This window comes from Ceratotherium simum, chromosome 10 (assembly GCF_057802395.1).
Source record: "Ceratotherium simum simum isolate JZ-2026a chromosome 10, ASM5780239v1, whole genome shotgun sequence".
NCBI lineage: Eukaryota > Metazoa > Chordata > Mammalia > Perissodactyla > Rhinocerotidae > Ceratotherium > Ceratotherium simum.
Window position 1 is genome coordinate 14,750,744 of NC_141909.1, and position 17,485 is coordinate 14,768,228.

At 41.6% G+C, this 17,485-nt stretch overlaps 1 protein-coding gene across 1 annotated transcript in view; it reads right to left on the reverse strand.

The window, feature by feature from the left end:
- Positions 1-483: 483 nt before the first annotated feature.
- HS6ST3 (heparan sulfate 6-O-sulfotransferase 3) overlaps positions 484-17,485 on the reverse strand; it is a 69,377-nt gene continuing 52,375 nt past the window's right edge. The window contains exon 2 of the mRNA XM_087435912.1: positions 484-7,732. Coding sequence (XP_087292038.1) covers positions 7,024-7,732 — 709 coding nt within the window. The 3' untranslated portion in view covers positions 484-7,023. The remainder of the gene's footprint in view (positions 7,733-17,485) is intronic.

The window sequence follows — 17,485 nt, forward strand, 5'->3', positions numbered from 1 at the left end:
CTCTTCCCTTTTCTCCCTTCCTCCTTTTCTCCTTTCTGTCTTTTAGATTGATTTCCAAACTCCTTTGCTCCAATCTCTGTTTTCCTCTCCCACCACTTTTTCCCAAGTCTTTGCCTCATCTCTTCAGCTCCAGGGTGCTGTTCCACGTTTCACAGTGAATGTCAAGGTGCTGGGGTGGGCAGTGAATGGGAGAGTCACTAAGAACCATCCTTTTAGAAGCTTATGTGTTTGAGAGCCTGTGAAATCCTCCCTAGCCTCAGAGATTTTAAATTGTTTCGATCTATATTTTCTTTATCTTTTAGGCCTTTAAAGTTTCACATCCAATAACCAGATTTGTATCCAAAGCATGGATTTTTAGAGTTTGACAAAGCTGATCCTGTGGATTCAATTTCCATAAATCCCTTAAAGTGTTTAACCAACTTTTCTCATTTTGCAAAAATATCTAACAAAAGCACAGGGGAAAACAATTGTTCTTGACATCACAACAGTTTAATATGTTAACTTATTCATTAAATTGTGCTTCACATCAATGGAAATCCTCAGTTCTACAAACTATCATTTTTAAATAGCAATGAGGGTTGATAATGTCACAATACAATCTCCTAGTACCCGAATTCATACATATTGTTGCACAGAAACAAAAGGAAATATCTCTTAGGAGAAATAATTTACTATCTATTGAATAACTATCTTTACATTAAAATGGGGCACCAGATAGAAGTCCAGATTTTTTTCCAACATTTTTCATCTTTGATACATTAAGTGAAAAATAATGCAAGCAAAACCCAGAAAGTACTTCTGGGGGAAAAAAACAGAAGGATAAAAGAAAAGATGACCATATGATTAAAAAAATGACACGTTGGTGAGAGATAAACGTGATGAGGACTAAATCACACGAACTCTGCTTCCTTAGGACGCGGTTTTCCCCGGCAGAAACTGGGGTTTTTCAGGACTAACATCTGGCCCTTTGATGAGTTCCCACAGTGCAGCAGAACAGGTGACTCACAGAGGCTCCACTTAATGTGCCCAAGGATGACAGCACAGTCTTTTCTACAGACAACACAGGCTCAAGAAATATCTGTGCTTCTGTGTTCTCAGATCCGAGTTCTGTTACCTCGAGTCCCCGTCTGAAGTTCAGGGGCTTTTGTCTTGCAGATGTTGCTGGTGTTCAAAGCAAGGCTAATTTTCTGGAAATCTAGGCACCTCTGCAACGTAGGTTGGTACTGTCAGTGTGTGGTGAAGATAGGTCCATGTACACTCCATCCATCAGGCTACAAAACACACGGGTCTCAGAACCTGACCACTTGCACAGAAGGGCAATTCAGTTTTAGGGAGTTAGTTCAGAGGTGTCCAAGATGAATGTGCTGAGAAAATAGCTGGCTTACGTTCAGTAGAGATGGAGGAAGGGGATAAGAAGGAAGCCGTAAGTGCCTTGGAAAAAGACCCATGCATCCTTCCCAGAGATGACACAACTGCGTAGAGTCATCAGACTCAGCCAGCCCTAATACCCAGCCTGGAGATTTTCAGATGGAGTTCTGGTGCCCAGTCGAGGCACAATAACTATGGGAAAGGAAAACCTTAGAGACGCAGTTGTGATCAGACCAGGGTATTCTTTTTCTAAGTCCCACTCAGCTTCCCTTTTCATTCAACTCCTCCACCTTAGTCAGCCTTCACTTCAGTCTCTTAAACCATCCCAATGCTCTGCTCCTGTCTCAGGAGCCTCAGGCCCTTTTTGGCTCTTTCAAATGGCTAAAAGAATTATAGTCCACACGTCTCCAGCCTGCCCTTTTTCTTGAGGACAGAAACTATATATTAGTCATTTTGCTATTTTTTAGTATTTCCTGGCACATATTTAAGGCCTCATCTTTCCACTTTTGTCACACCTGCTTCCCTTTTAGAAGCCCTACTTTCCTCTATAGTTACCTCGACTCTTCCTACCCCCCACCTCTGCATGATCCCATTATACAGGACTTTCTTCTCAGCTAGAGGTCATAGTTGGAGAGGAATCAGATAGCCTTTCCGTGTGAAGGCATTAGCTTATGACAGCTTAAAGCATTTTCTCTCTCCGGCAAATGTGCAAAGGGACTCATTTAACACCAAATAAAACCTTTAAGAACCAAAGCAATAAGTTGCTGATAAAATTCCAGGGGCCTAGGGAAGCAGTAAAGAAGAAGGGAGACTTGTTGAGCAGGGGTTCTGTTGATCACTTCTTAAGCTTCACCATTCAGGCTGCTACTGAGTCTAAATATTTCTTTTTTTTTTTTTTTTTTTTTTAAAGATTTTATTTATTTATTTTTCCTCCAAAGCCCCAGTAGATAGTTGCATGTCATAGTTGCACATCCTTCCAGTTGCTGTATGTGGGACGCGGCCTCAGCATGGCCGGAGAAGCGGTGTGTTGGTGCGCACCCGGGATCCAAACCCGGGCCGCCAGCAGCGGAGCGCACGCACTTAACCGCTAAGCCACCGGGCCAGCCCAGATGGTAATAAATATTTCTAACACTGAGCTTCCCCAAGGAGTTGTGAGCACATTCCCTCAGCCTTCATTTTGAACAGTCTTTGGATCAGATGGGGTGGACATCCAGTTAGAGGTGTTGCGTGTCTCTGCTTCTCCATCTCCCCTGCAACACTGCCCATCTCTTGGACATTTCACTCCTGATAAGAGGCTCCCTCAGTGGAGGCAGGGGGGTTAAGGGCCAACTCTACCCATTTCCTTGGCATTTTCTAAGTCACTGAAGTTCCATGAGAAGGTCAAGGAGGATATAAATCAATAAATATTTAGATTTCATATTCTTGCAATACCCAATCCCAATACCCACGCTGAGCAGCATAAAGTATAGGAAAAGCTGTAAAGTCAAAAGACTGGGGCTCTGAGGAACTTTCTTGTTAGTAAACTAGAATCTTTGGGAAATCTTTCAACGTCTCTGAATCTCCACATCAAACTATCAAACGGGATAGTGAATAGAGGTTCTGTTTAACATATAAGAATGTAGCGAAGATCAAATGAGATACTAAATGTACAAATGTCTTGAAAAGCATTAAATACCATACAAAGTTATGAATTTTTAATCTTATCCTTTGCAAAACACATGACGAAACAGATGATGTTGAAAAACACTTGAAATATTTTTCAATTCCCTTTTGTGTCAGAGACTGATAGTTTTTATCAGTATTAATTTTCACATTGTTTCTTTAATAATAGAACCCTCATATTTATCAAGGCACGTGGCAATCATGAATAAAGACATTTCCTGGCCTTCTTTACAGCTAGTTGTAGCTAATGGCTAGGCTTTAGCCCATAAGATGTGACTGGAAGTGGTATGTGCAACTTCCCTCCATTTCCTTTCTGCTGTTTTCAATGTAAATGAGATGGCAGGAGCTGCAGCACCCATCTTGGACTGTGAGATGGAAGCTTGCACATTAGGATAAAGAGCAACAAGACAGAGCCTGGGTTTCTGGTCATGTCACACACCAGAGTTATCAAAGCAGTCTGTCTTTTAAGTAAGAGAGCAATAGCTTGAATCTTAATGAAGTCACTGTAGTTTTGAGTTTCTCTGTTAAGGCAGCCAAACGGGAATCCTCTCCAGTAGACTTATATTTATTTTGTAGTGATCTACGCTCACCTCCTGGCTAGGCCTATCTGGTAGACTTTCTTCCCCATATTAATACTATCTCTACTCAGACTTTTGAACAAGTCCTCGTATTTCAAACCTTTGATTAAACTGTTTATGACAGAGTTGTCTCCTTTAGATGATAAGAAACACACTTTTATAATTTAACTGATTGGTAATGTTATCAATTATTAGAGAACATATCCAAATAATTGTCAGGGCAAGTTTTTCTCTAGAAAGAGTAGCCTGCCAAAAAATTAGAAGGATATAGAATAGATAGTATGTATTTTAGTCCTTAATAATAAACATATATATACACACACACAAGGATACCTCATCCCAATCTGGTTACTGGAGCTGCCATTGCCAAGAGAAGGGAAAGAATGTCTACCTGGGAGTCCTAGGAGTCAATGGGATGTGGAACTACCAGGGGAATTCTTTTTTTTTTTGCCTCTTCTTGGGCTTTTAACACTAATGTATCTGAAATTGATTTGGTTTAGGATCTTAAGTCTGAAGGCTGCTGACTTCCCATAGATCCTTAGGCCCAGATGACTTCTGTTTGCATCACTTCTCTGAGCTTCACTCAGCATGTTGGTGTGCAGTCAATTTTCAGAGAACAAACTGCGTCCCTACCTCTTCATTTCTATCAACATAGGACCCCAAGGATATGACAAGCGCTGCTTTAGAATGAAATGATATGAGGAAGGAAACCCATGTCGGTCTTTTTAATTTGCTCAGCACTGGCCTCAGGCCAACACAAAGAGATGGTTTCTCCCCCGAACGTCCTGATATCTGGTCTCAAGTGGAGCACCATACATCATGACTTCAGCGGCAAGGCCATGGAAAGCCTTTTGATATAAATCCCGAGGTGCCTAAGGAACAGTGTGAAGTTAGCAGAGCCTGCTCCAAGTCTCAGCTATGCATGAATTCCCTGCCAAAATTTAAAATGAGTTTAAAAGAAACAATCCGAATGCTTTCTAACTTGTTTTGATTTTCCACATGACAAAATACTGGATTGTTATTGTGCATATGTGTGTGTGTGTGTGTATGTGTGTCACAGGGGCAGGCAGAAGGATAATTTGCAGTCCTGCCATTCTATGCAGAGTATTAGATCCTCACATTGAAACGTGAAGATAGAGAGAGAGAGATACTCCTTAATCCCAGCTGCAATCCTCCTTCCCTCCCTACTTTTGGAACAAATCATTGGAAAGGGAAACACTAATATTCTGTGAGCTTAATCTCTACCAACTAACAAGCAATATTTACATGGCCCTTTAACTCACCCTCATATATGGCTCAAGAATTGCCTAAAAAGTCATCAAACTCTCAGCTCATTGATGGGTCAGTGACATGGAGAGGGCTGGATTCACCCAAGGCAGCATGACTCTGGGTCACTGCTGGCTTGGTGCTGGCACACTTGTGCCACTCACAAGTGTTGGAGACAAATGCTTTTGGACAATAACAGCTGTCTTCTTCCTGACTGGCAGAAAGCTTTTATCCCATATGGAAAACATGATGGAGTTAAAAGAGCTTGCACTGTGCAGTCAGCCAGACCTAGCTACAATCCATGAGGAAGCTACTGTGTGTTTCAGTCTTCTCATTTATGAAATTGGGACTAATAATATCTACCTTGTTGTGAATAGATTTAAGGTATGAAAAGGGCCTCCCACAGTTCCTGGCATGAGTGAGGTCCCCAATCATGCCTTCCCTCCCATGACAGAGGAGGCCAAGTGTAGTGAGAGAAGGACCTAAGCCGCTTCTTCAAATGTCTCTTTGATGGAGACACTGGGCTCCCCTCCGTGCAGGCAGGCACTCCATGAATGCTTGTGGGTTGATTGACTCTCAACCCCAAAGAGAGTATTCTAAAGACTGAGCTGTGGCTTATGTAAAGCTGGCTTAAACATCAAACATGTTGGATATCAATGAAATCGGCTTTTCCATCTGATTTACGGGTTTCACTCATTTTGCCTTCAGCTCCTTGAAAGGATTGATCCAATCAATCTTTTGTGATACCTTCTACCCACTCTGATCCTTCTACTGAATGCTAGGTGAGAGCTTTCTATTCCTGCTTCCGTACGTCTCCCCGTACTATTCAACAAACTTTGTGTTATTGTAGTTGTGATTGGGAAAAGTGAAAATAAGAAGCCGTTGGCAATGCAGCACATTTTTTGGTCCAGTTTTATACACTCCAGCTTGATTTGCTGGCTGTAGCCATGGTCTCACAATAGGTAAAGTTCATGTGGGGATAAAAAGTTATCAGGCTGGAGATATTCAAGACATTAGGAAGGAGAATCTGTTTAAACTCCCTGGATAACCACCCCATTGAGTTCCGTGACTCCTGGCCTAAATCAGTTATTATTTGTTTAGTGACCTTGAATATATTTTGCGTACATGTTAGCTAAGCTCCTATTCTTTGGGCCAAATTCTTTCTAAATGTCTTTTCCCCTGTGATAGCAGAATTTCAAACTTGGCAGGGCCACACAAAAGATGACTGCTCCAAACAGGTAGAACTCTGAAAAAGTCTTTAAAAAACTAAGGTTCTGTAGCAGGAATGGAAACGTTAGACACATAGTTATCCTCTCCTTAATTTATCATTCATTCCTTACATTGAAAACAAAAATTGGTAAAGTGTGATCTCCTTAAGCATTAGTTAATAAGCACATTTTCTCCTAAATGCCCTATCAATTGTTCATTTCTCAGGGGCCACAGGCACCCCTGTTCTGAATCCACTAGCCATTTCCCTAAAAGACAGAGGAGGAAGCATGGATCAGGGCTAAGATGAGGGGCTTTGTGAAATGTGAGTCTCTAGTGACAGTCAATAGTAGGATAATCTTGTTTAAAAACAATTGCAACAACAAAACACGTTACTCTACTTATGATAGAAACCACATTCCATTAGAGTTCAAAGATGAGAGTCAACAGCCAAGTGAGGGCTGGCGGAATACCTCATCTAAGTGCTAAAAGGGACTTCTATTTCTCTCTTTAAATAGACCAATATTTCCATTACAGAGACAGTATGAAACAGATCTGTTTGAGCAGAACATCCAAGCCATAATTTGGCCTTTCATGTGTGCCTCTGTGTGTCCCAGTTGCTCAACGTATGACCTATGCTGCTGCAAAGGAGATTGCAAGGACTGTTTCCTTGCCGGAGCTTCTCTCCTTAACCTTCTAAAGTGGCCTAGATTGGATGCATTCCTATCCTATTTAATCTCACAGACTGAAAAACGTCAGGAAAAAAAGAACAAGATGGATCATCTCCACTGGATAAAGATGAAGACAAAGAGGAAGCAGGTTCCAAATTAAGCCACATACAGTCAGATGTCTTCAGAATGGTCCAATGTTCTCCAAGCTTACACCACAGAAGGCCAGTGCGCCTGCTTATCCTCCCCATCCCAAGGGAGGAGAGGGCAGGGGGTCACCATCTCACTACCTGGCTGTTGTAGTCCTCAGTGACAGCCCCCTCTGTGTTCCCACCCTCTTTAGGCCACCGGTGGCCCCTGTGCTCCCGCTGCAGCCTCCTCTCCTCTCGCCTCTTTTGCCGGTGCCTCTGGTGCTCTAGCTGCTTGGTGTGGCGGTAGCGCTGCTGGAAGAGATCTTTTGCATACTCATAAAGCTGCATGTCCAGGAAGTTTAGCTCCTCGATGCGCTGGCGGGCGCCCTCGTTGATCTCCACGTTGGAAGCCCGCGTGATGTTGAACTGCGTGAACGGGGAGATGAACTTGAGGTTGAATGTCCTCTCAAAGAGAAACTGTGTCTTCCTCTGGAATTCCGTGAGCCCGAAGAAGGCCATGTTCTTCAGGTTGTTTTTCGCGCTCTGCAACAGGATGGTGTTTCTTTCGCTCTCGTTCATGAAAGTCAAGTTGTAGCAGCCCACCAGGCTGAGGTCAGCCAGCATGCGCACTTGGCGGTTGTTGGCCAGGTTGTAGCTGCAGTCCATGAACTCCCGCAAGCTGACCCCAGACCAGTCGTCCCCAGGGTAGCAGGTAGGCAGTTCATCGGGGGTGGGGCTTCTCCCATCACACATGTGGAGGGAGGTTTTCCACGTGGCCCCTCTCTGGACGTGTTTCCACTCGCTCAGGTAACGTGACACTGGATCCCGCAACATTGTGATGTAATAGAAATTCCTGGAAGAAATTAGAGAAGAGTGTCAGTTGTTGACAATATAACTCTAGGATTCTGGACTTATGTGGTGTTTATATGAGCATTTAGTCAATGGGCTCCTCTGCCAAATGTTCCTGTGTGAGTGTTTGTCTGGATTTGCACCTATCAGACAAATGTCCCCATATGCACATGTTTCCATAAAGACGCATGGATCGGTTTTCAATACAAAGTTTGCTGGGTTTTTCCTCCCTGCACCAGTGTGAGGAGGGATGTGGTGGGGGCACTAGATCATTCTTTCATTCTGCAATTATTCAAGGATAAATTACTACTGGCAATAACAATACCTTACATTAAGAGAACACACCATGATTTTTGAAAGTTATTGCCTGTCTGATATTTTATTTGATCCTTACAACAAACCTTTGTAGTAGACATGGTACTATTTGATAAGGAAACATGCAAGGAAGTAAAGTGATTTATCCAAGGTCTTGAGACTAGAAAGGGCAAAGCTGGAAGCCAATGCTCCTTAATCTTTTCTCTTTACACTATATATATAGTATATATATGCTATTCTGGATCATGAGGTAGGTGGGCTTGGGGAAGGATGTGTTATATATGGAAACTAAACTAACATTTACTGAGCACCTTCTGTGTGCTAGGATCTCTGCTAAGTGCTTTACGGATACCAGCACAGATGATCCTCAACACGACTCTGTAAAATGGGTTTTATCATGACATCTTTTTTTTAAAAAAAGCTGAGAACACAGAGACTCAGAAAGGTGAAATATGTAGCGCAAGATCCTAAAGCAAGTTAATACTTGCAGTACAATCGAATCTAAGCCTATTTGATTTCAGAACCCCTGTGTTTTCCTGTGCACCATAGTGGTATTTTAAAAACAAAAATGGAACTACTATTTATTGAGTGCCTGTTAATTGTCAAGTGCTTTGGTTATTATAATTATAGGTCTTATCTCATCTAATGACATCTAATGGAATGTTAAGAAGAAAAATATTTTACAAATGGTTAGCTTCAGAGTGATCAGGTAAAGATCAGGGTACCTCTGGCTTAAAAGGGCAAAAGAAAGCAAGAAGAGAGTTGGAAAAGTAGACAGATAAAGACATAACAGTGGGCGTTAGAGGAAAGCAAATATCGATTCAAAAATAAGAAAAACTCTCATCATTTAAGCAGCCTACCAATGGTCTGTCCACCCGACTTCTGTCACCAGGAGTGCTCATGCAGAGCCTAGAGGTCCTTTTGACACAGAAGCCCAGAAAGGACCTACTGAGGAGCAGGTTGGACACGACACCTCCAAGCTGTCTTCAGTTCCAAGATCCCACTTCGCCCTTTTGTCCTTCCACGGAAGCCAATTTGATCCCAGTTTAATCCTAGTCCAGTCCTTGGCTCATTGAGGGGGCCAGCTCCAGAAATATAGGGTGGGTTCTATGAACTCAAGAGGACCCCTGGCCCAACAAACATAGTCCTGAAAAGTTCTGAAAAGAACACCAGGCTTCCCCGACCCCTATAGAAATGACTAAGTGCTGCAGAGAAGACTGGAGGCAAGGCTGGTGCTGAGTTGAACAGGGGATCTGCCAGGTAGGCCTGAACATGACCCAACTATACTGGATGGAAAGTACTCTTGCCCAGAGTGCCTGCCCTCAACTGGCTTGTGGAGAGCTGGGGCAAAGCTAGGTCATTTTCGCTTGATTCAGCTCAGTGTCTGCTCTTCAAAGAAGCTTGACCACTAAAATAAATACACATACATATGGATAAATGGATAGATGAATGGATGGATGGATGGATAGATAGATAGATACATAGATAGATACATAGATAGATAGATAGACAGATAATCTATTGAGTTATCTGTTGAATTGTGGTTATCACTGCATCACGTCATATTTTGTCAAACATCTGTGTTAGTGAAGGGAGCGTTGTAGGTATTACTCACCTGAATCACCTATATGCTGTTAGGGCATATGTTTGCACTTAAAGATAAATGGTGATGTGTCTTACTCTATATTTAAATCAAAGACCATTTTAACTCTGCATGGAAAAACAAAACAAAACCTGGAGGAGCTGGAGAATACCCCCCTTTATTCTCAGAGCACTCCACTCCACTGCTTGTTGAAGATCGAGGCTGTCACGTCAGGATAGGTTCTGAGTTGAAGAGAGCTGCTTTGTCACCACATTCCCAAAATCAGCTTCAGGGGAGAAATTTTATCATTGCTTGAAAATGAACAGTGAAGAGAGAAGAGGGAAAAGAAAACTGTGTCACATTTTGAGTGTGTGGGGGAAGTAAATGTCAATGGAGATGATGAGAAGCTCAACAGAGAAATTATGTCAATGGAAAAGAACAAATTCCTAATTCCCAAGGCAGAGAATCTGGCCTATAGAGGAGCTTAATAAATATATGAAGAAAAAACAAATTAATGAAGGTTTATTTTATCTTTAATGGAGATTCTTCATTCATTCAAGTCTAACTGATTGTTGCCCTTTAAGAAAAAATATTTTTTCCAAGGTTTGGGGGCAAAAGTTTTCTAATTTTGCTTTAAATTGCAATGATAAAATTTTATTTAGATAAACTCACCAAAACACTTCCCTGTGGACCAGAGGCCAAGACCCATGATGTTGCAAGCTTACTGCATGTCAGGTGTGGTGCTAAGGGCATAGCCTATTTCAAGAATCCCATGAGGTGAGCGCACATTATTATTTCCTTTTTTCACTAAGTGTTGAATAAATTCAGGACTTTGAGAGATGAAATAAGCTGCCAAAGATCATACTGACGGTAAGTTACAGAACTTGGATTTAACCCAGGTTTGGCTTACTTCAAGAAGTACTCTTAGTCACTGTATTATGAAGAGAGAAACCTCTTATTTCATAGGAAAAACTCGATCTAGTAGTACTTGCCTACTTGGTCAAGCTAAATTAGATTTTTAAAAATACATACCTAGTAAAAGCAATGGAAAAAATAAGGAATTTAAGGGTGCAATTTTTTTATGCCGACTTTTAAAAGGAATTGATGAACTATAATATTTAAAACTATACATTTACTGTATTCAGTTATTTTTAACGCCTAGCTATGACAGTTATGAAACTTCAAAATTCTAAGTACCATTTGCTTCCCTTTAAATCAGGAGGAGGACTTGACTGAATCTGCCACAGTCAGGCCAGCCTGAGCCCTTGCTTTGCCCATCACCATTTTACATCATTCTGTTGTCTTTCACTGTGACAGAACGACGGTTCCATCAGTGGAAGAAAATTTCCCAAAAGGTCAGTAGGGAAAGAAGAAAATGACTGACACAGCTTCTAGGCTTCACAAGGAAATGTTGATGATCCAGTTTTGCTCGGAGTGGATGTTACTACAGTTGAAAATTATATAACATGTCGTTATTAATCCCGCTTGGGTCCTATGGTTGAACTTGTTCACATTTCAATTCTACCAGCAGAGACTGAGTTTTATTTCACAGAACAATTGCGTAATAAATAGAGAAACAATAATAATGATGATGATGTAACTCAGGTGGGTTAAGGATGCCAAACACATCAGGACAGAAGAATCAAATCAGAGAGATCTTTGCATTGGGTCAAATAAGACCACAAATGGAAAATTTATAATTTCCATGTTAACTGGACAAAACAGAAAACACACAAAAATATTTAAGTAGAAAAGATGATTGACAATCAATTGGTAAGACTCAACCCCATTTTTGTGTCTCAAATTTAGACACGATCCATATTTTTAAAGTAATCATAAGAGTTGGAGGATTTTAGGGCTGGGAATTACCAGGGTTTGTGACATAAAAGTTAACTAGAACCTGCTCCTGGAATCTGAGAGGCTTTTGTCTCACTTGGGAAAATTGGCCACAGAGTTCCTGGTGCCTTCATTCCATTGGAAATGTACATAGTCTCAAAGCTGACTGAGACTGGCTTGGCTTAGAATGGTCTTGGTTTCAAATTTAACTTTATTCAATTTAACACTGCATTTAACAATGACTAGCCAAATTGCAGGGTGATGCTTACATGAGTAAAGTAAGTCCCAAATGTCTGCAAGTTCTACTAGCCAAATAGGTAAGAGGTCAATTTGTAGCTAAAACTCTGGCATCAGGGCATGAAAATGTACTAGTGGAACATTTATATTGATGTAGTACAAAGTCGTCCCATCTCATGGTTCTGGAACCCAGCGACTAATAGCATCTGGGTATTGCTTTAATCAGGCATATTCTTATGTATGTTTTGTATGTTCGTTTCAATCCTGCAAAGCAGTCAAAACAGAAAGTTAGAAAAATAGTAAAAATAAAACAATAGGGTAGGGGGCTGGCCCCGTGGCTTAGCGGCTAAGTGCGCGCGCTCAGCTACTGGCGGCCCGGGGTTCGGATCCCGGGCGCGCACCAACGCACCGCTGGTCAGGCCATGCTGAGGCGGAATCCCACATACAGCAACTAGAAGGATGTGCAACTATGACATACAACTATCTACTGGGGCTTTGGGGAAAAAAATGGAGGAGGATTTGTAATAGATGTTAGCTCAGAGCCGGTCTTCCTCAGCAAAAAGAGGAGGATTAGCATGGATGTTAGCTCAGGGCTGATCTTCCTCAAAAAAAAAAAAGAATGTACAGAGAGCAGAGTGGCCTAATTATATCAGGAAGTTCATGTCGTGCATTTAACTAAACTTTTTTTAATAAATGAATGAATGAAAGGAGAGCATAAGCTAGAACACGATGCTAAGGCCAAATTGTCATGGTCTCTGAAGGCAACTGTGAATTGCTAACAGGAAAAGTGCTGATTTAGAAAGATTCATTTGACAACAGTGTTTAGGAAGGACAAAGGTAGGCAGATACCAGGAGAGACATTTGGCAGCTGTGGTGAGAGACCAGCAGGGAAGAACCCAGAACCATCCGTGTTGATAAGAAAGAATCAGAGACAGATTCAAGAAACCTCATACGCCCACCTGTCATTGCTCCCTCCCCCTTCCTCATTGTCAGCTTCCTCTAAACTACCTTTTCCTCCTCCATATTTCCTTTTTCCCTTCTATCTAATCCTTCCTTTCTATTCTGCAGTGGAAAAGAGGCAGAGCTAGTACACTCATCAAAATGGTGGAATGAGGAATATAAGTCTCTGGAATCACTCTGCCTGTGGTGATTAAAAAAATATTCACTTTTATGAGTGAATTCACTTTTACGACTTGCCTAGCCAACAAAAACACGTCTGAAAGAATCTACAAAACGCTGAGTTCACAGGGGAGGTTTAACAAATATATTCCTTCTATCACTAGCTTAACCCTCATAAAATCAAGCAACAAAATTAATATCTCCACACTCCACAGTTCTGTGTTTTCAGAAAAAGCAGCTCAGGTCAGAACTCCTCCAGCCAGCCTTCTGTGATGTCCTCTGAGGAAGGGATTTCTGCCCCCCTGAAACTGTGCCTCTCCTGCTTTATCTTCATTCAGGTAACCAGTGAATGTCTTATCCCTTGAACAGGCGTTATGCTTTACTCATCTTTCGTCCCCCAGAGCATATGATACATGACCTTATGGGTCATGGATGTTCAGTTGTTCAATGTTTGTGGAATGAATAAATATATGAATTTCATCAGCCACTGTTTCAGGGATTTTGAAGGTGATGCCCCCAGAAAACTGAACTTGGTGCCTTAACCAACAGAAGTGGCCCAGGCTAATGGTTTCCCATAGCCTGGACCTTGTGAAATGTATGGGAAATAATCAATTTCTACTCCTTCCTCTTGCCCTACAGACTTTGAAATGAGTTGTCTCTACATAATCAAGTTTTGCCAGAGCTCAGTGTCTCACAAATAACACCGTGAGCGATTGTAAGGTAGACTTGGAGGCATCTGAAGGAGATCTTCGGTCCTCACCATGGATTATGCACAAACAACCAGTACATCTTACACATAAGCTGATGTGTGCATTTTCAAACTTGAAACTTCACTCCCCCTCCACCCTGCTGTACTGTGTGCTGGAGTCATTTTCCAAATGCTCAGAATAGATTTAATTTCTTGACTATCTTTAGATTCGCACACTCATTATGGGCTGCCCATTCTTCATTATCTCAATAGAGTATTATCTGCACTATACTGTATGTGATAGGGGAACTCGCAGCAGTTAGAGCTGGGCAATCACACTGCCCTTTGACACAGTGATGAAAAGGTCTTTTATTCGAGCCTTGAAAACAAATTAAGAAATTTAAGAATGATGTTCTAAGCAAATGGGAAATTGGGAACTATGATTGTTAAGTATCATAATAAAGAACTTTAGGAGGCCGACAATGGTGTGTGTCAGAGCGATTGGTTCCAAGGATGTCCAGTATTATGATGAGAAAATGGAAACATGGGCATGTTGTTATCTTACCTCACACAGAAGCCACCCAGCCCCGACCAAACTGCCATCACCTCCTCCCCCACGGTGCCCTCCAAAGCAGCCAGAGCCTTTTGGTTAAGGGATTTTTATTTTATTTACTGCCCAGAGATGTTGACTCTTTTCAGTTGGGAAAATAATGGTGAGAGGAATGCCCACAGTGCTGTCAGGAGGAGAGGGGCTCTGCATCCCTTTTCTTCACCTGTATACCTGACAACTTCAAAGAGAGAATTCTTTGGATGTAGCTGGTCTTTTTTTTTGATCATTGATCCTCCTGCACCCAGTTAGAAATGCAATGCATTGTCACTATGGAAAATATGAGCAATGCAAAACAGTAAAAAAGAAGAAAATAAAAATTACTTACAATCACTTCACTCAGATATAACCACAGGTAAATATACATATTTCTTTCTTTTACATATTTGAGATCATAATTTACATTATTTTTAACCTGTATTTTTAACTTAAAAACACAAGGTGAACATTTTTTACATTTTATTTAATATTCTTCCATAAGAGTATAATATTCCAAGTATAGATGCACCATAATTTATGTGACCAATTTCCCAGTTTTGGAGAATTAAACTGATTCTATTTGGCGGGATCCTACTATAAACAATAATCTGACAAACACCCTAAGCCATAAATATTTGTGCAGAGAATGAACTGCTAGAAGTAGAATTTCTAAATGAAGAGAACTTCCCCCATTTCATTGCCAAAATGCCAAAATATAGCCGACCACAGTCAGCATAGGAAAGGACAGGGCCATTCCATGAGGCCTAACATCATTGGGCACCAGGGGACAAGTCACCTGGAAGCCAAGGGAGGGCTGTGAAACAGGCTCCTGGCTCTGCTCCCTCCCAGCTGGACTAAGAAGGTGCCCTGCCCAATCATGAGCCTAAGATGGACATTCCAGGACGGCCAGGGTGAGGTTTGTGACATGGTGGTAAGAAAACATTCTTCCAAAAAGATTTGTTTACTTTGCACTTAATGTGCAGCTGGAATATCAAAGTAGAGACTAAACATTTGTGGAATCAAATCCCACTCATCAGCACTGCAGCTATATTAAAGCTGACATCTGGAGTAGAAAGATGGAGGTTCCTCACCCGATTATATTTGGAGCTGGTCCTCAAAGAAGCAGCCTCTTGAGAGGCAGATTTTCTGCAATGTCTAGGTGTCAGCTAACTTTAATCACGGGAAGTCACACAGGATAACTGAACTAACCAAACAAAAGCATGAAATAAGAGGCTTCTTGACATTACTGGTTATTTCTCAGTGATGATCAGTCCACCTCCCAACTTCCCTAAAGGAAGAGGTAGAATTTATCAATAAGATAAAATTTCAAATCCCATCATGTTGCTGCTTTATGTTGACATGAAACCTATGAGCCTCAAACTCACTAAAATGCCATGATTTTTGGGTGGTTGTCATATTTGCTTTCACTTTCCCCCAAATGGCTGCTGCAAGAATAAATTTCAGGGAATGCATGTTCCAGGGGCTTGTTTTTGCTATCTTGCTGAGTACAGTTCCTCCCAGTACAGTTTCGAACGTGCCAGGGAGGGTCCTGCTCTCATGCATTATTCAGGGATTTCCGTGATTATCTGGTTCAGAGGCTCCCTGCTTCCGCTGCCTCGCTGGGATTTGGGCATGAGGACATCTCAAGGTACTTTTCTCTGCAAAGCTGTGGTTTATGCATGTGGGCATCCACCTGAAGCCTGGAGCAGCCCCAGAGTGAGATAAGGCTCAATTCCGTCTTACCCGCAGCTCTAATCCCAGCCCAGCAAAGCGGAACACCAGATAGTACACTCAGATCGTGTTATTAGGCCATTCGTGTTCAGCCGTGCTCTCTTCTTAGCTAATTTCTCAGACGCTGCTTTTAGGGAATGTGAGAGTTACACAGGGTAGAGGCGACGAGGTGGCTCCATTGCAATTGTTTTGCGCTAGCCAATTTGGAAAGGAAAAGAAGTAAGTCAGGATATTTAAGAGCAAGGCGTGTGTTTCAATATTTAGGTTTTATATGTGACAGATTGACACAGATTTTCCTAAAACATCACAAGAAATAAAAAAGAAAAACCTCTGCCAGATTTTGCCATGTTCTTCTATAAAAAATTCTTCTGTGTTAGGATCTTCCTAGATTCTGCTATCCAGACTGAGCAATCACTTTAGCATATTTAACAAAATGCCTGAGAGATCCCCACTTGATTCCATCCATTGCCAGTTCTCAAAGAAAGAGTGCCTTGGAGGTCACCCCCCAGGCAATGATTAAGGAGCAAGCTAACTCAAAATACAGAAAGTTCCATGTGAAATAAGATTTGATATTAATAGCAATAATAATAATGGCTAACATTTAATAAGTGCATACTATACCCACGTACAGTTCTACGTGCTGTACTTGCAGTAAGCAATTTAGTCATCAAAACCACTCTTTGAGTTATGTAGGCTTTTAGATGATGTCTGTAATTTCACAAAGTGATGAAAGTTCTGACAGTCTCCTCCATCATCTTGCAAGCATCAGGCTGTCTTAGAGATGCAGTTTGTGACTTAATGCTGCAGTGGTCCAGGCTTTGCTGAAGTCAAAGCTCAGAAGCAAAATGAGCATCTCAGGGTTAAGGGATTTGTGTTGACCTGTGGGTGGGCAGCAGGAGATGAGAGTGAGGCAGCACATTGCAAGGTCGGGGAGACAGAGGGTGTCTAGCTCATCTCAGCCTCAGGAGTGTATGGGTCCAGAGGGTCCTCTAGATATTTACAGCTTAGAAGAAGTCCTAGAAACAATTTTCCTGAGCTCAGCATGCCACAAAACTGCACAATAAATTTACACTCAAGGAAAGGGGGTTAGAGACCAGGGGGAATTACTGCAGTTGCATTAGTTTTTAACACTCTCAAGGAATCTGGAAGCCAAAAGCTGGAGTAATCTCAGGACAATAAATAGCAACACAAAAGAATTCAGATAAAGCCAAAGCCAAAGCTCATGCAATGCCATAATTCTCTTTCTGGCTTTAAAATAGGTCTTTTTTGAAGACAATGCTACAAAGACTCAGAAATGTGTTCAAAGGAGGTTGCTGGATCCTGAAGTTGGCTATTACAAAGCCTTTATGCAGGAAGAGAAAATTCAAGAAAATGTAAGTCAAGCTCTACTCATTTGGACGGGGCATGAGTGCATAATTTCAAGCATGTTGGAAACTTCACTTAAGGTGCAGTGGAAAGAAAAGAGGTATGAAGTCAGAAAGATCTGGGTTTCAATTTCATGTCCACCTCACTCTGGTGTGACTTGGTTAGCTTATATGACCTCTGGGAGCCTTAGATTCCTCATCTAAATAGCCAAGGCATAAATGCTTCCTTCATAGGGTTGTTGGAATTGCTGAATAAGGTAATGAATATAAAGTGCTCAGCAGTAGCTGGTGTGGAGCAG